This window comes from Rhincodon typus, chromosome 9 (assembly GCF_021869965.1).
Source record: "Rhincodon typus isolate 14 chromosome 9, sRhiTyp1.1, whole genome shotgun sequence".
Lineage (NCBI taxonomy): Eukaryota > Metazoa > Chordata > Chondrichthyes > Orectolobiformes > Rhincodontidae > Rhincodon > Rhincodon typus.
The window spans coordinates 36,831,897-36,857,078 of NC_063340.1; the positions used below are offsets into that span (position 1 = coordinate 36,831,897).

Sequence of the window (25,182 nt, forward strand, 5' to 3'; positions counted from 1 at the left end):
GTAAACAAGTCTCAAAAAGAAAAAGGGTGATACTGCCAAAGAGTCCCCTGATTATCTAAAAAGATACAATGCAAGATCAAGCAGAACAATATTTTGTTCTTACTAATTTATTCATTTGCAGGATGTGTGCATCGCTGGCTGGCCCCTTTGCCAGGTGATCACATTAGGGATAGAAGAAGTAAGAGACCTTGGACTATATGTACACAGGTCCCTGAAGGTGGCAGGACAGGTAGATAAGGTGGTAAAGAAGGCATATGGGATGCTTTTGTTGAGATACTGAATACAAAAGTAGGGGTGCAATGCTGGTATGGTAGAAGTCACTAGTTAGGCCATAGCTGGAACTTTGTGCACAGTTCTGATCATATTACAGGAAGGACATAATTGCTTTAGAGAAAATACAGAAGAGATTTATGAGAATGTTGCCAGGGCATGAAAATTGCAAGTTTGAGAAAAGATTCTGGGGTTGTTTTCCTTGGAACAGTGGAAACTGAGGCGTGACTACATTGAAGTGCCCAAATTAATGACGGGCTTGAATATAGAAAACAGGAAAAAACCTTTCTCCTGACATGAAGAGGTGAATCATCAGGCGTACATTGAATGAATGGGCAAAAATCTGGTAGATGCAGTTTAATTTGAGAAGTGAAGTTGTTCATTTGGCACGAACAATGGAAAAAAAGCATATTATTTAAACGGAGAACACAACTCTTGAGGTGCAGAGGAAGCTAATTGTTATAATGCATGATTCACAATAAGTTGGTATGCAGGTACAGCATGTAGTTAAGATTCCTAATTGGATGCTATCCTTTATAACATGAGGGAAGGAACATAAAAGTATGGATGTTGTGCTTCAGTTATACAGAACATTTGTGAGACCACATCTAGTGGTTTCCATTAGTGAAACCAAATACGGTATGCAATCATGGTCTGCTTTTAGTTTTGCCACATTGATACCTGGCTTCTGTGGGTTGTCTTTACAAGGATATATTGGACAGGATGGACATGTTTCCACTCGAGTTTAGAAGAGTAAAGGATGATAAGACTGAAGTGTATTAGATCCACAATGATCTTGACAAGTTAAGTGTACAAAGGATGTCTTTTTTTTTGTAGGAGATTCAAAAATTTTCTTTGTTTTAAAATCAAGGTCTCCCTTTTAGGGCAAGAGATGTGTAGAAATTTTAGCTGAGGACTGTGTAACATTGGAAGTCTGTTTTTGAAGCCAGTGTAATTGGTGGTCATAGCACAGGAATAGGCCCTTCAGCCCACTATGTCTGTGCTGATCATGATGCTGTTGTAAACTAATGCCAACTGCCTGCACATGGTCTATATCCTTCTATGCCCTGCCTGTTCTTGTGACTGTCTAAATGACTCTTAAACGTTGCTAACATATCTGCTTCGACCATCTTCACTGGCAGTGGATTCCAGGCATCTTACCACCCTCTGTGTTTTTAAAAAGAAAAGTTCCTCACATATCTTTAAACTTAACCCCTCTCACCTTAAACTCACGCTGGGAAAAAGGCTCCAGCTACCCACCATGTAACACCTCTTCTAATTATTTAAACTTCGATCAGGTCACCCCTTAGCCTCTGATGCTCTAGTGAAAGCAATCCAAGTTTGCCCAACTCCTCCTTATAGCTAATACGCTCTAATCCAGGCAACATCCTGGTAAACTATTTTCGCACCCTCTCAAAGTCTCCACATCCTTCCTATAGTGTGGGGACCAGAACTGCACATGGGTCCAAATGTTGCCTAACTAAAGAGTTATGCATCTGTAGCATGATTTGCCAACTTTTATGCTCAATAAGATGATAAGTTGTAGGAGCAGAATCATGCCATTTGGCTCATCGAGTCTGCTCCGCCCCTCGATCTTGGCTGATATGATTCTCAGCTCCTTTCTCCTAACCCTTGAGCCCTTTACTAATCGATCTATCTCTTTGCTGCAGGGAGCTATGGAAGCTATGAGTTCCATAGGTTAACCATCTAGCTGAAGAAATTTCTCTTCATCTCAGTTCTAAAGGGTCGTCTCTTCATTCTGAGGCTGTGCCCTCCGGCTGTAGTCTCTCCTCCATTGGAAACATCCTCTTCACATCCACGCTATCCAGGCCTCTCAGTTTTCTGTAAATTTCAATGAGATCCTCCTCATCCTTTTGAACTTCACGGAGTACAGACCCAGAATTCTCAACCTCTCCTCACATGACAAGCTCTTCATTCCTGGGGTCATTCTTGTAAACCTCTGGACCCCCTCCAAGGCCAGCGCATCCTTTCTCAGAAGAGTGGGGCCCAAAACTGCTCTCAATATTGCAAATGCAGTCTGACCAGAGTTTTATACAGCTTCAGTAGTACATCACTGGTTGGGGCAGAGAAGACAAGCATGTTGTATGCCTTCTTTGCTACATTATTCACTGATGGTGCCACTTTCAGGGAGCTATGGGATTGGGCTTCAAAATCCCTCTGTACATCAAGTTCCTTAGGCTCCAGCCATTAAATGTATACTTTCCTTTTACATTTAACCTCCCAAAATCATACAATCCCTACAGTGTGGAAGCAGGCCATTTGGCCCATTGAATCCACATTGATTCTCCAAACCCAGACCCCTTAACCCCCACCAAGGCATGGGCAATTTAACTAACCTAAAATGCATTACCTCACTTTTTTTTATTCGTTAACGGGATGAGGGCGTTGCTGGCTAGGCAGCATTTATTGCCCAGAGGGCAGCTGAGAGTCAACCACATTGCTGTGGGTCTGGAGTCACATGTAGGCCAGACCAGGTAAGGATGGCAGTTTCCCTCCCTAAAGGACATTAGTGAACCAGATGGGTTTTTCCGACAATCGACAATGGATTCATGGTCATCATTAGATTCTTAATTCCAGATATTTTATTGAATTCAATTTCCACCATCTGCCATCACAGGATTTGAACCCAGATTCCCAGAATGTTATCTGAGTCTCTGGATTAACAGCCTAGCGATAATGCCACTAGGCCATCACCTCCCCAACACTTGTCCAGATTAAACCTCACCTGCATTTCTCTGCCCAACTTTCCATCTGATCTATATCCTGCTGTATCCTTTGATAACCTTCTTCACTATTCACAACTCCTCCCATTTTTGTGTTATCTGCAAACTTATTAATCAGTACTCGTACATTTTCATCTGTCATTTTTATGTATTGAAATGCCTAATTGTGTCCCTGACCATAGAGTCCCATATCACAACAACTCACCTACACTTCAGCCTTTGAGAGGAGAAAGGCCACAGAGAACTTCCGCACTGCCTGTCCACGCTTACTTGATTTCCTAGTGGTAACCCAATATTCTTATGTCTGTGTAACCCTTAGGTGGAGTTGTAACTAGCACACTAAAAATGCTATCCATGAAGTTCTCGGCATCGTGGGTGATCCATAGTGAGTTCATCTAAAGCTCCAGGCATTCCAAGCAGCAAATCCGGATCTGCAGCTGAACACATACACTATGGCCGTGGTGACCATGTACACAGGAAGTGTTCCTGATTTCCAAAATATTGTAAGAGGTGCATTCCATGGGCTAAATTCTCCTGCAATTGTGAACCTTAGCAACTATAAACAATATTCTAGGAACCAGTTATACAACCTTACCTACTACTCTCAAAAATCATTGAATATTTTTAAGGCAGAGGTAGGTAGATTCTAGTTGAGTAAGGGAATTAAGCATTATCGGGGATAGGTGAGGCACTCGTGAGATGACGTCTGGAGTACTGTGCACAATACTGGTGACCTTATTTGGTGAAGGACGTAAATGCATTGGAGGCAGTTCAGAGAAAGTCGACTGGACGCATACCCAGAATGGACAGGTTTGACAGGCTAGCCTTGTGCTTGCTAGGGTTTAGAAGACTAAGAGGCAACTCGTTTGAAACAAAATCATGAACTATCTTGACAGGGTAGATGTGGTGAGATGTGTGCTTTTAAGGGAGAATCTAGAACTGGAGATAACAGTTTAAAAAGCTGTGCCAGCCATTTAAAATAGTTTAGGCAAAGTTCCTCCTCTAAGCATTGAGATTTTGGAACTCCCTAAAAAAGGGAAGGAAGCAGGATCGTTGAATATTTTTGAGATGGATAGATTTGTGTTGAGCAAGGATTTGAAAGGTTAATAAAGGTAGGTGGGAATGTGGATTTGAAGTACAATCAGATCAACCTTTACTTTTTTGAATGGTGCAGCGGGCTTAAGGGGCTAAATGGCTTCCTTCTGCTCCTGATTTGTATGATCATGTTTACACAGTGCTGATCAGTTTAGCCATTAAAACTAGCTTTTCAGGATAGAACCCTATGGTCAATTATTGTAATAAAAACACATTCCATTTATAGTACAGAATCTAATCATTGAAATTGAAAGAACAATAAAATAGTACTTTTGTATTTCAAAGCTTGTGAATCAAATAGTTTCAGAAGCAGGCAATTGTGTTCTTTTTAGTTTCACAATAAGACATAGGATGACTCCATAGTTTCTGACTCTGTGAGCTAGTGCTCAACTTCAAAAAAGAAGTTGTGATTTTGGTGGGAGGTGGTTGTCAGGCAGGCATGTTGAATGGGCTGGCAAGGGCAGGAGTGCTGCCCTCATCCTTATTCCCATGTTGGCCAAAATTGACATAAACGGGAATGGAGCAGAAATCCTGGAATTGTGTCCTGCATGTCAATTTCAAAGGACACGTGAAATCTGAGTTAACTTTTTTTTTGTGCATTCACTGACTTGCAGCAGACAGAGTAAGAAATTTGAAGGTGGTTATTGATGACAAGACTAATTGTATTGGGTGACTTATTTTATCAATTGTATAAGTTCATCCAATGAACATGCCAACATACAAAACTTTGCAGATGGCTGCAGTTTGTTACCTGATGAAATGAATTAGAGTATTGAGGTATAGTACAGAATGAAAGCAAGAAAGTTTTTGCTGTAATGGTACAAGATATTTGTTAGACCTCAGCTAGATTATTGTGTACAGTTTTGTGTGCCACACTGTCGGAAGGATGTGAACACACTGGAGAGAGTGCAGAAGAAATTTATTTTTTTAAAAAATGGTTTTTGGGAGGAAAACCTTCAGTTGTGTGAATGGATTGAAGAGCTTCGGACTGTTCTCTTTCAAGAGCAGAAGGCAAAATAAGTATGGATAGAATAGATAGGGAGAAACTGTTCTCACTCAAAAGAATCGAGAATGTAAGGGCACAGGTTTAAACCGATTTGCAAATACAGTAAATGTGATGTAACAGAAAGCTCTTGCATCCAATAAGTCATTCGGGTCTGGAAGTGTGGTGGAGGCAGAGCACAGCTGAGGCATTGAAGAGAGCATTAGATAATTGTTTCTATTCAAGTAATATGTAAGAGATTGAGAAAAAGGTATAAAAATGGCACTGGATCATAAAGTTCAGAGATGCAGCATCGATTATAGTGGACTGAAAGGCCTCCTTCTGCACCGTAAGTATTCTGTGATTCTGTATTCTACGCATATTAATAAAATTTATAACAAGTAAACATTGTAAGTTGCAAAGGCAGTATTTAAGTGCTGCATTTTCATGGTTCAGCAGTCATGGTATTCACAAAGAATAGTTGAAGACAAAACTTTGTGTTTATTACAATGAGTTCCAATGTGATCCTCGGGGATCAGTGTTGGGACTGCAATTGTTTACAATTTACATAGATGATTTAGAGTTGAGGACCAAGTGTAGTGTGTCAAAGTTTGCAGATGACACTAAAATGTGCAGTGGGATAGAAATAGATTAAGTGAGTGGGCAAGGATCTGGCAGATGGTGTACAATGTTGGTAAATGTGAGGTCATCCATTTGGTAGGATTAACAGCAAAATGGGCTATTATTTAAATGGTGAACAATTGCAGCATGCTACTATGTAGAGGGACCTGGGTATCCTTGTGCATGAATCACAAAAAGAAGGTTTGCAGGTGCAGCAGGTAATTAAGAAGGCAAATGGAAATTGTCCTTTATTGCTAGAGGGGTGGAGCTTAAAAACAGAAAGGTTATGCTGCAGCTAGATAGGGTGCTGGTGAGGCCACACCTGGAGTACTGTATACAGTTTTGGTCTCCTTACTGGCATTTGAAGGGGTGCAGAAGAGATTCACTCAGTTGATTCCGGAATTGAGAACTTTGGCTTATGGGAGGAGATTGAGTAGACTGGGACTATATTCATTGGAATTTAGAAGAATGGGGGTGGGGGGAATCCTACAGAAACATATAAAATTATGAAGGGAATAGATAATATAGAAGCAGGGAGGTTGTTTTCACTGCCAGGTGAAACTAGAATTAGGGGGCATAGCCTCAAAATAAGAGGTAGTAGATTTAGGACTGATTTGAGGATGAAATTTTTCACCCAAAGGGTTGTGAATCTGTGTAATTCCCTACCCAGTGAAGTAGTTGATGCTACCTAGTTGAATGTTTTTAAGGCAAAGATAGATTTTTGAACAGGAAAGGAATTAAGGGTTATGGTGAGCAGATGGGTAAGTGGAACTGAGTCCACGAAAAGATCAGCCATTATGTTATTGAAGCAGGCTCGATCGGCCAGATGGCCTACTCCTACTCATTTCTTATGTTCTTATCTAATACTGTATTTATATTGTAGAACTGTTCTTACTTGAAGCAGCTCTGGATACGCAACAAGTTGAATTCAGATATTGGATTAATGAGTCTATCATGGAGAACTTACTTTCCAACTTTCCTTGGCAAATATGAAACTGCTTCAGGCTCACATATCTCATATCCTATCCTATCTTATCTAGTTAAGATGATCACTAGTTGCTCAATGAATGTTTGTTTGCAAACAGAATGAAATAGGAGAGTGGATTGGAGTGGTTCAACCTAGAATAATAAAATCCCTACAGTGTGGAAGCAGATCACTTGGCCCATCTAGTCCACACTGACCCTCCAAAGAACATCGCATCCAGACCCAGCCCCCAACCCTATCCCTGTAACCATACATTTCCCATTGCTAAACCACCTAGCCTGGACACAATGGGCAATTTAGTATGGCCAGTCCACCTAACCTACACATCTTTGGACTGGGAGAAATGCAGAGCACCTGGAGGAAACCCATGCAGATATGGGGAGAATGTGCAAACTCCACACAGACAGTCACACAAAGCTGGAATTGAACCTGGGTCCCTGGCTCTGTGAGGAGGCAGTGCTAACCACTGAGCCACTGTGCCACATATGAAGGAATCAGAGACTCCTTACAAAACAACAGATTTAATCCTAGTAAGTTCTTTATGCAGGGAAGATAGGAATAATTATTCACCCCCTGCTTTGCCATGCATCAAAAGTCTGTCTATATCTTGTAGCTTGCCTGGCCAGGAATTTGTCAGCCAGTTTTAAACCAATTTATGTTGGCTTCTTGCCTGTCCCTTAGCTTCTGTGTTACAAGTGAGCATAACTTATAGGAGAAAGTGATTTCAAGTAAATTAGTTACGCAAGTGTAGTGATTGTAATGAGGTTAGCCACATGGGCCTCATAGAATGAGTTCCCTGTTTGGGGTTGTTACTCTGGTCCAATCAGGGAGCCTTGGCTGACAGATATAAACAAGAGCCTCAGCCTTTCTGTTCGCTCTGATGGAGCTGGATTAGTGTCAAGGACTCTCCTCATATAAATAAAGGGTGACTTGCTGACGGGATACTGGACTCCGTAGAGTTGCTTCAGTGGTGATGAGAGAAAAGCACACTCCTGAAGAAATTCACTCACAACAGTCTTTTGAGTTGGGGCAAGCATTTCTGGCATTATGCTGTTGTTTGGGAAGCTTGACCTGTTCAATCCTGCAGTTGAAAACTGGGCCCAGTATTTGGAAAGAATGTATTATTTTTTCCGGGCAAATGACATTGGGGCCGATGAAAAGCAACGAGTAATTCTCTTGATAGCTTGTGGACCTGCAGCTTTTTCGGTTATTAGGAGCATTACGTTTCCTGAGGCACAGGATACTAAAGCCTTTCAAGAGTTGACAGATTTAGTTAAGGAATATTATGAGCCCAAGCCGCCTCTAATTCAGAGATGCTAGCGATTTTACTCAGCAGTTCAAGAACCAGGGGGATCCATGTCAGGATTTTGATGAGGTTAAGACGACTGGCAGAGGCATAGGATTTTGGTTTAGCCCTTAATGAGATGGTATGTGGGATTAACGATGTAACCATGCAAAAGCATCTACTAGCTGAAGCCCAACTGGACTTCAAACAGGCATTACAATTTGCTTTGTCATTAGAAACGCGGCAAGTGGAACATATGAGTTACAGGGTATGCTGACGGAAATGGACAACCTCGCTAGGCCATCTGAGTTTAGTGGACATGACTTGAGTGAAGGCAATTGCATAACCTCACTCAGGACATATCCTGAACAGACAGACTCTAGGTCAGCCCACAGAAAACCCCAAAATAAAGCCAAGCCTCAGCCAAACAGTTAAAATTTTCTTCAGGATCTGGGCCAACAAGCCGTTGTAGTTGCTGCCGATACATAGACTTGAGACAGCAAAAGAGTTGGTCTAGACCTAAATTGAGTAAGAGAACTCATAGGCTGGTATCCTGTAAAATTCACCTACATCTGGTTTGGAACAGTTAAATCGCTTAGCAAATCAGAACCAATCAAAATAAACATCTGAGTAAGTGGTCACCCAGTTTTAATGGAAGTAAATTCCGGTGAGGGTGTTTCAGTGATTGCAGAATAAATGTTTAACAAAATTCACTCTGGACTTCAACCTTTAAGTTTGAGCAAGGGGGCTGTTCTTCTCGAAGCTGAACACGAATCATGTGTACTTGCAATTGCAGTTAAACGAGTATTCCCACAAATATACTATAGTTAATGCCCATAACGGTTTGTACCAGTCCACAAGACAGTCATTTGGGGTATTGTCAGCCTGTGTAATTTTTTGGCGGGTGATGGAGAACATTTAACAAGGCCTACACCAGGTTGCCATTTATCTAGATGATGTGCTAATAACCAATAAGTAGCATTTAGCGAACTTGGACATAATCCTTAGATTTTTCGCCCAGGTGGGCATACATCTTGGAAAGGAAAAATGTGTGCCCAGGCACCCCAAGTGACAACCTCGGGCTACAGAGTTGACGAGACCAGGTTACATTCGTTGGAAAATAAAGTGGGTGTGATCAAAGGTGCCCTGGCTCCCATATCTGTACTGGAGCTTAGGTCTTTCCTTGGGCTGGCCTCCATCCTGTCACCTTAACATCAACTCTTTAAAAAAAAAAGCGTTCTTTGTTTTGAGTTCGCTTGCTCAATTTAGGTCTAGACCAACTCTTTTGCTGTCTCAAGTCTACATATCGGCAGCAACTACAGCAATGAAGATGAACGCCCAATAGCGTATGCATCCAGGACTTTGGCTAATGCAGGGCGTAAATACACCAAGATAGAGAAGGAATGTTTGACCGTTATATTTGGAGTCAGGAAGTAAATTTGTAATAATGGACCACAAAACCCTGCCTACAAAGGCCTACTTAAAGAGGAAAGGCAGTGCCGCCCAAAGCTTCAGGCAGAATACAGCGGTAGGCTGTAATACTAAGTGTGTATAATTACAGGTTGGAACACCATCCAGGAGCCCAAATAACAAGTGCAGACGCATTGAATCATACACTGGTGGTATGGCCACTTGAAGAGTTGGTAATAGCTTAAAATTTTCTGGACACACTTCCACTCACAGTTGACAATATCAGACTTTGGACACAGAAAGATCCAGTCCTGGCAAAACTGAAACTGCTGGTAGTGATGGGGTAAACCAAGGGGCTGTCACTATCAGAATTGAAACCTTTTTGCACCTGGAGAGATCCGATCACAGTGGAGGATGGCATATTATTATGGGGAGCAAGAATGATTGTCCTGAGCAAAGGTCACTGCCAGATACAGACTGAATTCCTCCAGGGACATCTAGGGGTTTCCAAAATAAACATGTTGACAAGGATTATGGTTGGTGGCCAGGATTGGATGCAGACACAGCTGCGTTGGTGGGGCAGTGACCAGAGTGCCAACGAGGACAAAATTTACACCTAGCAGCTCCTCATATTCGAGGGAATGGCCGGGTAAACCTTGGATTTGGTTACATGCCGACTATGCAGGTCCTTTCATGGGCTCCATGTTCTTAGTTATTGTGGACACCCACTCAAAGTGGCTGGACGTGCATAGAGTGTATTCACCAAACATGGGAATAATGATAGAAAAACTGTGCACGTCTTTTGCAGTATACCGACTCTCAGAAACAGATCATTGTTTACAGACAGGGAATATGAGTATTTCCCAAAGTCAAATGGTACTCGTCATACAAGGACAATTCCATACATCATCCAATGGTCTGGCAGAAAGAGCAGTCTAAGCTTGAAGGCAGGCTTTAGGAAACAACCTACAGCTTCACTAGATACGAAACTGTCCCAGTTCCTATTTGATTATTGGACCACCACTCATGCAAGGACAGGGATAACTCCAGCAGAGTTGCTAATGGGGAGAAGACTTTGCACCAGGTTAAATCTGATCTTCCTGGACCTAGGAGGGGGAGGGTGAAATGACCTCAGAAATGCCAATGTCGAACACAAGATTCCACTAAAAGAGAGAAACAGTTTACTTCTGGGGTTGAAGTTTGGTGTAGGAACCAAGAGAATGGCCCTGCACGGGTAAGATGTTATGGTTGAGTTCTGAGGAAGGGTCGCTGGACCCGAAACGTTAACTCTGATTTTTTTCTTCACAGATGCTGCCAGACCCACTGAGCTTTTCCAGCAACTTTGTTTTTGTTTGTGGTTGATGTGAGGTCAGGTCCAGTGATGTACAAAGTTTGAGTAGGTGTGATGGTCCTGAACATGCGTGTGGACCATATCAAACTTGCAAATAGTGCAGGAGCAAAATGTGCCCAGCTTCTTGACAGCCTTTCCGACTCTTTTAGAACACTTGGGTGTTCTCCCTCTCCGTCAAGCATTGAGGATACCTCAGAATCTGAAGTGGACACGTCAGATGTCTCCACCTTGCTACCTTTGCCACCTGAAGAAGAGATTTAATTTCTTCTGAGATACCCCGGACTTGAGGCAAGTTACTGTGCATCACATGCTGCCTGAATCAGAGGCAGAGACACAGTGCTAAAACACCCCAGGAGGAGCTGCAAAGAAAAAAAAACAGCCTATGTCCTCGGACACGGTGGTGGGGAAGGGATGTAGTGATTGTAACTAGGTCAGCTGCGTGGACTTTGGAATATATGCTCCCTGATTGGACCAGATTAACAGCCTCAATCGGGAAGTCCTGGCTGACAGATATAAACAGGAGTGTCAGAGGTTCCATTCACTCTGAGGAAGTTGGATCAGTGTCAGGGACTCTCGACGTGTGAATAAAGGGTGACCTGGTGACAGGATACAGGCCTCTGTGAAGTTATTTCAATAAGCAATGCTTAGCTTTGAATGATTTAACACATCCTGAAATTACAATTTTCTGTAAGTTAAATGGGACACTGTGATAGTAGATTTAACAGTTCATGGAATTTTGTTTATGTAGGTGAGATGTTCCAGCTATTAGCAGCCTCTACTGCAGATGCACTGGCAGCAGATCTTTCTGGGGGTGAGTGAATTAAATGAGGAAACATTTAGTTGTAATTCTTTAATAGTAAAGGTAGCATTTACAATATGTTAGTGTATTAAGAATTAGACCTTACAGAAGATGAAGAAAAATTGAATAATGCTGTTATGCAACTCAAATGATTTTTTCATTTTTCTTATGGTTTAATAGTTCAGATTTAATTAATGATTGTGAAGTTTGTTTTTTAATTCGTTGTCATAAGAAGGTTAACTTGAACGGACACCATTTCTGTTTTCCTTTCTTACTACCTTTCTTCAATTCTTTCTTCACTCTTTTCCTCTCATCTTTCTTTCTTTCTGCATTCCCCTACTTCTTTCTTCCTCCCACTGCTTCTATTTTCTTTCCTTTACCTCCTTTCCCTCTCCTCCATCAAATGTCTCTCCTTCCATATCCCCTTCCTTTTCATCCTGCCTTGTGCCCACTTCTTCCTTCTCACTCCCTTTTCATAGAATCATTCAGTCGTTGTCTTCTGTACAGTAATCATTCAGTTTATTTTGTACATGTAGTCTTCTGCAAGATCAACTTTGCCAGTCCAACTTTCCTACATTTTCCTCTTAGCCTAGTACCTTTGCTCTCTTCAGGTGTTTATCTAATTTTCTTTCTGTTTGTTTCCATTACATTCCTTCACCCTCTCCTCTTCACTTCTTCTGCCTTCTGCCCCCCTTCTTTGCTGTCTGCCTCCCCTGCCCTAAAGAGGTGGCATCATCTACCATGTAGAAGATGGTAGTCCCCACTCGCGCTCATTAGAGATCCCTTTCTACTTCCTGATATACTAATTCTATGAAGATTTGGCACAGGAAGGAGCCTGGTCTCTCTGAAGCTGATTGAAATTGGCCTTATTGCCCCATCCCACCAATTCGTGAAGTTGGAGCAGGAGGAACTCATCTTATTCAAAGGGCAAGCTAGTCAAGATGACAGTCTCTTGCCTTGTGGCCCAAGGAGGATCTAATGATCGTAAGATTGCACCCACTGTAAGCCCCTTCTTGAGGGCCAGCATCATAGTCTACTGGGTTTTTGGGGTAATACGGCCTTTCAGTTCATTTCTGTTGCAGCTATAATGGTTGACTAGAATTCTTTTCAGGAGGTAACGAGCAGGAAAGATAAAGGGGAAACAGGGTGGATGTCATAAATATTTGAATTTTCAGAAGGTGTTTGACAAGGTACCACACATTAACCAACTTAATAAGCCACAACCCATGGTGTTGGAGGTAGTATATTAGCATGGATGAAGGATTGGCTAACAGAAGACAGAGTTGAGGTAAGGGGCACTTTCAGGAAAGTATTGTGTAACCAGTGGTATGCCACAGGGATCAGTGCTGGGCTCACATTTATTTACAATATGTATGAATGACTTGGATGAGGAAAGTGAATGTACTAAATATTTGGGAAGACAATTGGTGAGGCTGACAGTCTGCAGAATGATATGGACAAGTTAAGCTAGTGGTCAGAAGCTTATCAGAGAGAATATAATATGGGACAATGTGAGGTTATGCACTTTGGCAAGAAGAATAGAGGAGTCGGATATTATTTAAATGGAGAAAAATTGCAGAAAGCTATGCAACCTACTATTTTGGGAGTCCCAATCTATGTATCACAAAAAGCTAGCGCGTCATCCAAGTTCAATGGGTAATAGGAAAGGCAAATGGAATGTTGGCCTTTGCTCCAATGGGAATGGACCATAAGAGTAGGGATGTTTTGTTAAAATTATATAAGGCAGTAGTCAGAGCATAGCTGGAATACTGTGAACTTATCTAAAGAAAGATATACTGGCATTGGAGGTAGTCTAAAGAAGATGCACTATGCTCACAGTATCTGAACTCCAGTTCTGAAGAACCATCACTGGACCCAAAACATTAACTCTGCTTTCTCTCCACAGATGCTGCCAGATCTGCTGAGTTTCTCCAACATTTCCTCTTTTTAGATTAATTAGTTACCCTGGCTCTTAACACCACAGCAGCATTATTTTCATCTTTATAGCTATAAAGAATACATTTCCCTGACTTTATGAAACTTAGGGTATGTTCATAGCATATTCAATATCAATATTGTGATCCTCAAGTATTAATATCTTGCACCTCCCTCTGGAGCATCTGGAGTATCCCTCCGCGCTCAAACAAATTAAATCATTCAGGCTGATTATTAGATAGTACCTATCTACCCTTGATTTAAAGCTAAAGTCCCAAAATACAGCAATCTTATAATTCAAAAAATAAAATCATAAAACAGAATAATTACATAAACCTCACAATTGTAACAATCAGATGAAGAGCTACAGTAACCTCAACATGACATTTGATGGAAGTATTAAAGTCATGCTTTGTTTTGTTAGCCCCAAATAAGACCATAAAGATGTAGGAGCAGAAGTGGCTGTTCATCCCAGAGTCTGATCTGCTATTACTGCATCAACTCCAGCCAGATTGTTCAGAATTGGCCTGTTTGCCCGTGTAGTCCAAGGATAGCAACAACAACTGATGAGGAGCCTCCCACTTATAACTTCTATCAGGTTACCCAATCTTTGTGTCATCCGTAAACTTATTAATCAGGTCACCTATGTTTTCCTCCAAATCATATATATTACAAACAACGGGGGTCCCAGCAGAACACCACTGGTCACAGATCTCCAGTCAGAAAGACACATTTCCACCCCTAATCTCTGTCTTCTATGACTAAGCCAGTTCTGTATCCATCTTACCAGCTCATCAGGATCCCATGTGACATCACATTTTGTATCAGCCTGCCATGAGGGATTTGTCAAAGGCCGTGCTAAAGTGCATATAGACAATATCTACCACTCTGCCCTCATCATCATTGTTACTCCCTCAAAAACTCAGTTTGTGAGACACAACCTTCCTTGCACAAAGCCATGTTGCTTATCGCTAGTAAGTCCATATTTTTCTGAATGTAAGTAAATCCTATCCCTGAGAATCCTGTCCAAGGATTTCTCTACTGCTGATGTAATGTTCAGCAGCTTGAAATTTCCCAGATTATCTCTGTTGACCTTCTTAAACAAAGAACATTGTTGGCTATTCTTCAGTTCTCTGGGAACTCTCCTGTTTCTTAAGAGGATACAAAGATTTTGTACACAAGGCCCCAGAAATTTCTTCCCCTGCCTCTCTCAGCATTGTGAGATAGATCCCATCATGTCCTGAGGGCTGTCTATCTTAATGGTTTTGAAAACTCCAAATGCTGCCGTTGTTAAAATTTTGACATGCCCAGAATTATCAACATATCCCTCGCAAGGCTCACCATCCAACATGTCCTTCTCCTTTGTGAATTCCGATGCAAACTATTCCTCAAAAACCTTACCCACTTCCTCTGACTCCATACATAATTCCCCCCTTTGTTCTTGAGTGGACCTATCCTTTTCCCTAGCTACCCTTTTGCTCCTTATGTATGTAAAATGCCTTGGGATTTTCCTCAATCCTGTTTACCAAAGACATTTCATTGCCATTTTAGCTGTCCTAATTCCTTGTTTGAGTTCTTTCTTGCTAAGTCTGTATTCTTCAAGGACTCTGTCTTCATTTTTCCTAAGCCTTATCAATTCCTCCTTTTTCTTTTTGACTAAGCTCTCAATTTCTCTTGTCATCCGAGGTTCCCAAATCTTGCCATCCTTGTCCTTCATTTTCACAGAAACATGTTGCTTCTGAAGTCTAATCAGCTCACTTTAAAGATTCCCACATGCCAGATATTGGATTTATTCTTAAACAGCCATGCCTAATCTACATTCCCCAGCTCCTGCCTAATATTGTGGTAGTTAGCCTTACTCTTACTCCTTATCCTTAAGTAACTTGAAACTTGCAAAAAAGTATGATCGCTGCTCTCTAAATGCTCCCCTACTGAAACTTCAATCACCTGACCTGGTTCATTCCTCAATACTAGTATGAACTGTTCCCTAGTTGGACTATTTACACATTGTTTCAGAAAACCTTCCTGGGCACACCTAGCAAATTCCTCCCTTCCAAGCCCCTGGCACTAAGCAAGTCCCAGTCAGTATAGGGGAAGTTAAAACCACCCACCACAACAACCCTATTGGTTTTACTTTTTTTTTTCATAATCTGCCCGCATATCTGTTCCTCTGTCACCTGTTGGGAAGCCTATAGTACAATCCCATCAATGTGATTTGCACCCTTCCTATTCCTGAACTCTACCCACATAGCCTCACTGGATGAGCCCTCCAAGGTGCCCTCCCTCAGCACAACTGTGATATTCTCCTTTATCAGTAATGCAACTCCCCCACCTGTCTTACATTCCCTGTCTATCACGCCTAAGATATCTAAGTCCCAGAACATTAAGCAAAGTTGTGCGAGAAGAAAAGATTGATCAAGGTATTTAAAATCATGAATCGTCTAGAGTGAGTAGATGGAGAGAAACTCTTCCATTGGTGGAAAGATAGATTCTATGATTCTTACTGTCCTTCCATCATCCTCTTCCTTCCTGTTTCACCCTCCTTATTGTACTTCACACTCTTCTAATCTGCCTCAATTTCCAACTTCTCACCCTCTTTCTCCCTTCCTGTGTCAGCAGGATGTGGTCTTCGAAACTGAGGGGTCACAAAATGAATGCCTCAATGTGAGGCCATAACATGAGATGTTTGCTCATATGTCGGAGTAACCTGAGCCATTGTGTCATTAGATGAGAATGGACATGGACAAGACTGTTCAGCTTATGTGCTTTACGATGAGTTAGTGCTTACAGCACATTTCATTTGAGAATGGCTAAGCTCATTCTCAGTGTTACTGAATAGGAACAGCGCATTGATACACATAGTAGGCATGCCACAGCCTGTATCCGTGACTGGTCAATGATAAAAATGGCACAAGGATGTGGACTGGATGCAAATTGTGCCCCAGCTGGTAGTTCCCTCCTGTGATCAATGCAGTGATAAAATAGCTAAGGAAGCAACAGATAGTCGGACAGGGAAAGCTCCTCATGGGGCACAGTCATCTTTGTCCAGCTGTGACCACTCTGTGAGTTATGCCCTTGAGACAGGTTGCCCATGCAATGATGCTGCTGCAATAGGCATTTCCCACCATTCTCCACTCCGTGCCTCCAAGGTGAGACCAGCTACAAGTTTCACATGCTAGAGAGGAATGAGCAAACAGCTTGTCCCCACTTCATCCACAGCCACAGGGGGAGCAGTACAGTTCTGCATCACTTGCTGAGCTAACATTTATTGCCCAAACTGTAATTTCCCTTCAGAAGATGGAGTGAGCACCTTTTTTTGAACTGCAGTCCTTGCACGGTAGGGACACTCACTCTATTTGGGATGGGTTTCCCGGCTTTTAAGATAGTGACAGGAAAACAACAATGATATAATTCCAAATCAGGATTGTGTGTGGCTTAGGGAGGAACTTGCAGGTGGTGGTGTTCTCGTGTGTCTGTTGCCCTTTTAGTAGAGGTGGTAGATTTGGATGATGTTTTGGTAGAGCATTGATGAGTTACTGCAGTGCATTTTGTAGCTGTTATTCTCTGCTGCCAGTCTGTCAGTATTGATGGGAATTAATGTTGAAGGTGGTGGACAGACACTGGAGAGTCAGGAGGTGTATTACCTGCCACAGAATAACCTCTAACCCACTCTTGTCACAGCAGTATTTATATGGCTAGGCTGTTCACTTTCTGATTAATGTTGATCCCAGTATGTGGATTTTGGGGTGTTCCATGATATTGTCATTGAGTGTCAAGGCGCAATGGAGAGGTTCTCTGTTTTGGAGATGTCCAACAGGTAGATTTAGGAGTACAAGGTCATGTAAGCTTTTCCCTCTTGTCAAGTCCCCCATCACTTGCCACCGAGCCAGTCTAACTGCGGTGTCCTTGAGGATTTGGCCGGCTTAATCAATAGTGATGTTACTGAGCTGTTGTTGGTGACACTCAGTACATTCTGTGCCCTTCCTGCCCTCTGTACTTCTTTCAAGTAGTATTCAGCATGCAGGAGAACTGATTCATGTGCTAAGATAGCTGGTAATCAGCAGCAGGTTTCCTTGTCCATGTTTGACATGATGCCACAAGACCTCATGGGGTGGTGAATCAATGTTGAGAATTTCTAAGGCAGCTCCTTCCCAACCGTTTATCACTACACCACCACCTCTGTTCTTGCCAATGGGACAAGACATGTCCAGGGATAATGATGGTGTTGTCTGGCTCATAATCTGTCTTGTGGAATCGTACCATACAGATAGTGTCAGGTTGTTGCTTGACTAGTCTGTAGACAGCCCTCGATATTAGCACAGCCTCCAGATGCTAGTAAGGGTCAATGGGCTGGGTTTGTCATTGTTGTTTTCTTTGCCTAGGCCAATATCAGTTATACATTCAGTTTTATTCCTTGCTTTAGACTTTGTTTTGATACAACTGAGTGGCTTGTTTGGCCATTTCGGAGGGCAGATAAAAAGTCAACCATATTGCTGTGGGTCTGCAGACATGTAAGCTAGATCAGGAAAAAAGGGCATATTTCCTTCCCTTCAGCATAATAATGGCCTTTGGTTACATTGTAGATAATAACACTCTTTGGATTACTTGGGTGTTTCTCACCATTGGCTATGTGTCCCTGTTCCTCCCTTTCCTCAGCATTGCCAATCCAACACTTCCCTCTCATCAAAGTCAGCACTTCTCTGGAGGCTTATAATAACAAGTGCAGCCAAGCAACACGATGTACAAGACCCTCAAAAGAGCATACAGGAAAGCACCGTCCAACTCGTCGAGGCATCTGAACTACCTCTTTGTGTGATTGACGGCTGCTCAGATGGCATTGGTTGTCGAGCCTCCTTGGCGGGTTTACGCAGCAGTGTCATCAGCCGTCTTTTAAGGGCTAAGCTCCTTTCTCTGTCAACCATCTCCGGTTTTCTGATTGCTGTATGAAAGGCTATGGTACTAAGGTATAATGAAGGATGAAGCATAGCAGCAGCTTCTAGGATAATCTGTATTCATGTGAATAAAACTCTTGCTGTAATGATATGCCGACTGAATGTTTAGTGATTTGAATATTTTCCTATTGCGGAAGATCCCTGGCCAGTCAGTTGCTGCCTTGGTGGCCACATTGATCCTTGCAAACCTTGGAATTAAAGCGAAGGTAAATCCTGGTGTAGAGCTGGATGAACACAGCAGGCCAAGCAGTATCAGAGGAGCAGGAAGGCTGACGTTTCGGTCCTAGACCCTCCTTCAGAAATTTCTGAAGGAGGGTCTAGGCCCAAAACATCAGCCTTCCTGCTCCTCTGATGCTGCTTGGCCTGCTGTGTTCATCCAGCTCTACACCTTGTTATCTCAGATTCTCCAGCATCTGCAGTTCCAGGTATCTCTGAAGGTAAATCCTACTGTCTTTGGAGCTTGAGTGTTGCTAATTGAATGTAATCTGCTGCTCGCTTGAACAGAGTATCCATGATTCCATGATGAATTACATGCTGCTGCCTGCAAAATGATATGAATGACGGCTAATAGTTTTTGGAAAGAACTTCCTGTTTTTAAAAAAAAGTGCAGAGGTCATGTGATTTTTACAGCCACAAGAACACTAGGTGTCCATTCCTTCAAACCCTTGTCAGAGCTGCACATCAGGTGTAGCTTTCAGCACCACTTATGCTTTGACACATTCCATTTAACAGTGGATTCTGTGCTGAAGGTACTGCCTTCCTAACCCTTATTCCTTACCTCTGCACCGGTGTGTCAGAAGACTGTCTCTGTCTCTCTAGATGCTGCTGCTGTTTAGTGATCAGTTGTAGATTGGAGTAGCTAAATTATTTCCTATTGTGTCCTTGCTTTCTGTTAAATTGGAATATACAGTCTTCCTCAACTCCTCTCTGAATCCATGAGACCTGTATATAGAAGCACCCATCAGTCCCCAAAGCACTAAACCACCTTCCCTACCTCTTGTCCTTGACTATAATGAAGGACAATTCTGCTGACATGCCACATTTGGTTGCCTGTGAATGAGTTCTCTCTAAGCCTTTTCACTCTCAAGTTGTGGTCTTTTCCCATTGTACATTGGAGTCTTTTAAACTTCAAGCATTTTGGTCACACACAGAGAAATCAGTACACTGACCCAAGGAGTGAGTTTAAATAAAAATGCCAACAAAGATTTTTACTAAAATGTATAGATTTCACCTTTTTTCCAATAGGAAAGTACCTGGCAAATTTAGTTTTTATGTGGAAGTTATGGGTGTGATCAGCTTTTCTCCCTCTGTTTTTAAGATGTTCATAATATTAATCAGAATTTTATTCAATAATTATTCGCATATATGTAAGCAAAACTGCAAAGTCATTAACGATTGTTACCTTGTTACATGTGGAAGATAACAGCCAAAACATTGAACCTTTTCCAAATACAGCTGAGGAAAAAAAAAACAATGCAACAGTTAAGTCCCAAATATAATCATTGAAAATCTCCTCCATTAAACTGACATTGGTATACAACAGAAAAAAGGCGTTTTTGTGCTTTTGTTTCTTTAAAGATTGTGAAGCAAAGACCTACACTGGAGGTTGTTCAAGTTTAAAAGATAAAAGACTTGGTTAATCAAAAATAATGATTACGGCCACAAAATTACATTCTTAAGGCTTTTAAAATATAAGAAGAGAGTAAGGAGTTGAGGAGTTCTGTTTTTCAGTTTCATACAGAACAAGAGCCTGTGTGATGAGCCTTGAGTTTAGTGCAGGAGTGATCTAGGGGAAATGAAAACAATACATTTAAGAAGAGAGAAACATTCACAAAACAATGATGAGACAGCAAAGTTGATAAAATAATGTAGTATGAGAATTAGTACTGAATAATAAATTATCTGAAAAAAAACATTAAAGGCAATGCCTAGAGCAATGTCATCAACTTTGATCCAAGTTGCATGAATTAAACGACTATGCAAGGAGGATAAATCAAAAATAAATTGTTTAGAATATGAGGCAGGTAAGTCTAATTTCAGGATCAGATTCTGACCAATTCTGATGTCATTAGATGAACAAACTGAATCGGTTCAAATTAGAGGCTTTGATATTGAGGTGGTTCTTTCCTTTCTAAACTATGACTTTATCACATTTGAACAGTACTAACAAATCAATACAACTCAATTGTAGAATGTAAACCTGTAATCCTCAAGTGTACATGAAAACATGAAGGAAACTGATTTTCCTAAGTGGAGTAATCCATTTTCTGATCCTGAATGACTTAACAGAAGATCCATACCTCCACCAGACACTGGCAAAATGGACATCACAATCCATATTTCAGGATGGAAGCAAGTATGTTACCAGCACTTTTTTTTTGATGGGTGGCAGAAAGAATACTGCGCAGTAAAGAAAGGGATTTTCAGCACTCGTATTCCCACACTCATGAATTACTTTTGTAACAAAACCTTTTATACCGTGACAATCCTTCACTAGTTGTAAAGTTATTTCTGCATTGAAATAAGATTATAGTACTGTGTGCACTGTTGTTGAAAGAAAGCTTTGTGAGTATTATGATACTGTTGCATGTTTATGAAATAAAATGGATTAAAAGGCTGCGGTATCAGTTTCTAAAACCACAGTGGAACTGTTTGTTGGCAAACAGTGCTGTTATGAGCAATCCAAGTGCAAAGTGCTGGTGTGATTGAAGGAAGTAAAAATGGTGCGAATAAACTGTTAAGATGATCTTGGCGAGATGTTCATTGTCATGGAAGACATGTGGAAGGCTGCAAAGAGCATGGTGTAGTTTCTCCACCCTGGGGAAGTACTGGAAGTAACTCCACTTCTTGCCTTAAAACAACCACCGAACCTTAAACAGACCATCGTTCGCAGCTAGCTACCCAGCCTTCAGGACAACATCAACCACCCCCACACAACCCTGCCACGGCAACCTCTGCAAGACATTTCAGATCATCGGCATGGATGCTACCATCACCACCCACCATGTACACGGCAGATAGTCGTGTGACTCAGCCAATGTTGTCCATCTCATAAGCTGCAGACAAGGATGCCCACACGCGTGGTATATTAGTGAGACCATGCAGATGCTACGGCAACCGATGAATGGATACCGTGCAATAATCACCCTTCTAGTCGGGGAACCTTCAGTGGTCAAGGACATTCAGTGTCCGATCTTCGGGTAAGCATCATCTAAAGCAGCCTTCAAGATAAACAACAACGCGGAATCGCTGAGCAGAAACTGATAGCCAAATTCTATACCCGTGAAGACTGCCTCAATTGTGATCTTGGGTTCAGGTCACACTACATGTGACCCCACCACATTGTTCTGTATCTGTAAAATCTTCCTTACTGTCCTGTTTTGACATCACCTTCATAACTTATGATCTCCCTGCCTTAATTAGTTTGTACAATTTTGGATTACTTGCTACTTTGGTTAGACCCTTGGCATGCAACTCTTATACTTTTCATGTTACTCCAGCCATTTTGCTCATTTCCAGCACTACCTTATTTTTGTAATTATCTCTCTGCCTCAATTAATTGGATTATGTTCTATATTCACCCCTTCGCTTGCTATTAAGCTGTTGACACTTTACTCGCACTGTCTGACACTTTTGATCACCTGCACAGATTTATTAATCAGCCTATCAACACTCCACTCTCACCATTTGTATGATCTTTTGATCTGTCTATAAATTATGTGCCTGTGTACTTCTTTTCACTCCACCTGTTGAAGGAACAGCGCTCCAAAAGCTTGTGATTTCAAATAAACCTGTTGGACTGTAACCTGGTGTCATGTGACTCCTGACTTTAAAATTCAGTTGGCACCTGATTTTCCTCTGTACTGTGTATTCTGTATGATTTCATACCTCATGCCCTCAATCCTCGTTGATAATTTAAAATGTTCACTTGTGAATAACCACTCCAGTCAGTGGTTAGAGAGAGATTTGGGATTAGGGTCATTGTTGCTCTAATTTAAGTCCGATTCTTTATCCTTCATGTACTGACACAGACTTGGTCTGGTACTGGTTTGACACACTGATTCAAATGTTGTTTGAATAAATTATGTCAGTGAGAAGATAGATCAACTTTTATGGCTTTTGATTCATCTCCTCCAGATTTGTGCTTCATTTAGTAGCTGATGAAGGGTCACTAGACTCAACATTAACTGCTTACTTTCTGCAGATGCTGCCAGACCTGCTGAGATACTCCAGCAATGTCTGTTTTTATTTCAGACTTTGTGTCCGCAGTTCTTTGTTTATTTCGGATGAAATCTTTACAGTTGATATAAGACCATAAGACACAGGAGCAGAAATTAGGCCATTCAGCCCATCGAGTCGGCTCTGCCATTCAATCATGGCTGAGAAGTTTCTGAACGCCATTCTCCCACTTCCTCCCTGTAACCCTTGATCTCATTCACAATCAAGAACCTATCTATCTCCATCTTAAATGTACTTAATGACCTGGCCTCCTTAGCTTTTTGTGGCAGTGAATTCCATAGATTCACCACTCTCTGGCTGAAGAAGTTTCTCCTTATCTCTGTTCTAAAAGGTTTTCCCTTTACTCTTAGGCTGTGTCCTCGGGTCCTAGTCTCTCCTACCAATGGAAACATCTTCCCAATATCCACTCTGTCCAGGCCATTCAGTATTCTGTAAGTTTCAATTAGATCCCCCCTCATCCTTCTAAACTCCATTAAGTATAGACCCAGAGTCCTCAGATGTTCCTTTATATGTTAAGCTTTTCATTTCTCGGACCATTCTCGTGAACATCCTCTGAATCCACTCCAGGGCTAGAACATCTTTCCTGAGATACGGGGCCCAAAACTGTGCACAATACTCCAGATGTGGTCAATATAGATATATTGGTATAGATATGCTTTCTATTTCTTCAAGTACACACAAAGCCATCTAGACTCTAATGACAAGCCTTTTGGAAGTTATAAATTAGGATAAAACTTCCCATTTAGGTTCCTTGGACTTCTCAGACAGTTGTTTGTAATATTTAAATTGTCACCAGTGACCCTCTTTAGTGATAATTTTGTTTGTTCGCAGGATGTGGAGCTTGTAGGCTAGACCAGCATTTATTGCCTATCCCTAATTACCCTTGATGAAGCAGTGGTGACCCTCCACCTTGAACTGCCAACAGTCCACGTATGTAGGTTTGCCCTCAGTCATGTTAGGGAGGGAGTTCCAGTCTTTTGATGCAGCAACTCTGAAGGAATGATATGTTTCCAAGTGAGAATGGTGTGTGGCTTGGAGGGCAACTCGCCTGTTGTGATGTCCCTTTGTGTCTGCTGCCTTTGTCCTTCTGTTTGGCCGTGGTTATGGGTTTGAAAAATGCTGTCTAAAGAGCCACGATAAATTTCTGCAGCATGTCTTGTAAATGGTACACACTGCTGCTACTGTGGATTGGTGGTGGAGGCAGTGAATGTTTGTGAAAAAGTTGGCTGCTTTGTCCTGGATAGTCAAGCTTTTTAAGTGTGTTTTGAGCTGCACTGATCCAGGCAAGTGGGAATTATTTCATTGCGGTCCTGACATGTGCCGTTTAAATGATGGATAGGCTTTGGGGATTCAGGTGATTTACCACCTCCTCTTGTATTTATACAAGATCCAATTAAGCTTTTGTTCAGTACTAGCCCCAGAATGTTGAAGGACTGTTGGTGAATTGCTGCAGTAAATGTTGTAGACACACTCACCACCAAGCATTGGTCGTGGAGTAAGTGAAAGGGGTACCAAACAAATGAGCTGCTTTGTGGATGTATTTGAACTTCTTATTGTTGTTGAAGAAACATCCATTTAGTAAAAGGAGAGTTTTCCATCACCATCCTGACTTCTGCCTTGTAGATAGTATACAGCTTGGGGAGTCAAGGGTGTTACTTACTGTGTTCCTGATCTTGTAGCCATGGCATTTTTTGTTTTTGTTTCATTTATTCATTCAGGGGATGGGGGAATCGCTAGCAGGCCCAACATTTGCTGCCCATCCCTAATTGCTCTGGAAAGCAATTAAGAGTCAGTCAAATTGCTGTGTGTCAGGAGTCACATGTAGGCCAGACCAGGTAAGGATAGCAGATTTCCATCCCTAAAGGGCATTAGTGAACCAGATGGATTTTTATGACAATGGACAGTAGTTTCATGGTCACCATTATTAAGATTAACGTTCAATTTTGGATTTTATTAATTGAACTTAAATTCCATCAGCTGCTGTGGTTGGATTTGGGTATTGTATTAGAACGCTGGATTACTAGACCAGTGATATTTCCATTTCCCCTAACCACCCTTATGGGGCTGGTCCAGTTCAGCTTCTGGTCAATGTTGATAGTAAAAGCTTCAGAAAAAGTAATGCTATTGACTGTTAAGGGTAGATGACTAAATTCTTGCTTAAGATGATCACTGCCTGATACTTGTCTGGTGAGAATAGAATCTATCTGCCCAAACCTGATCTGAGTTGAGGTCTTGCTGCATACGCAGTCTTCAGTAAACACACGACTTTTGACCTTATGAAGGGAAGATCACTGGTCCTAGGACATTACCCTGACTAACTACTATAGCAATGTCCTTGGACCAAGATGTTCAACCTACGATGACTGCCATCTTCCTTTTTGCTAGGTATGTCTCCAATTAGTGGCAAGTTTTTTTTTCCTCCTAATTCTCATTGACTTCAGTTTTGTTAGGGCTCTTTGAGACTTTACTCTCTCAAACATGGCTTTGACGGCAAGAACAGGTCCCTTCACTTCA

The 25,182-nt window shown here is 41.7% G+C and overlaps 1 protein-coding gene across 1 annotated transcript in view; it reads left to right on the forward strand.

Moving 5' to 3' along the window:
* pde10a (phosphodiesterase 10A) overlaps window positions 1–25,182 on the forward strand; it is a 437,158-nt gene that overhangs the window by 228,915 nt on the left and 183,061 nt on the right. Inside the window, exon 3 of the mRNA XM_048600979.1 lies at window positions 11,492–11,554. Within this exon, the coding sequence (XP_048456936.1) occupies window positions 11,492–11,554 (63 nt within the window). The remainder of the gene's footprint in view (window positions 1–11,491; window positions 11,555–25,182) is intronic.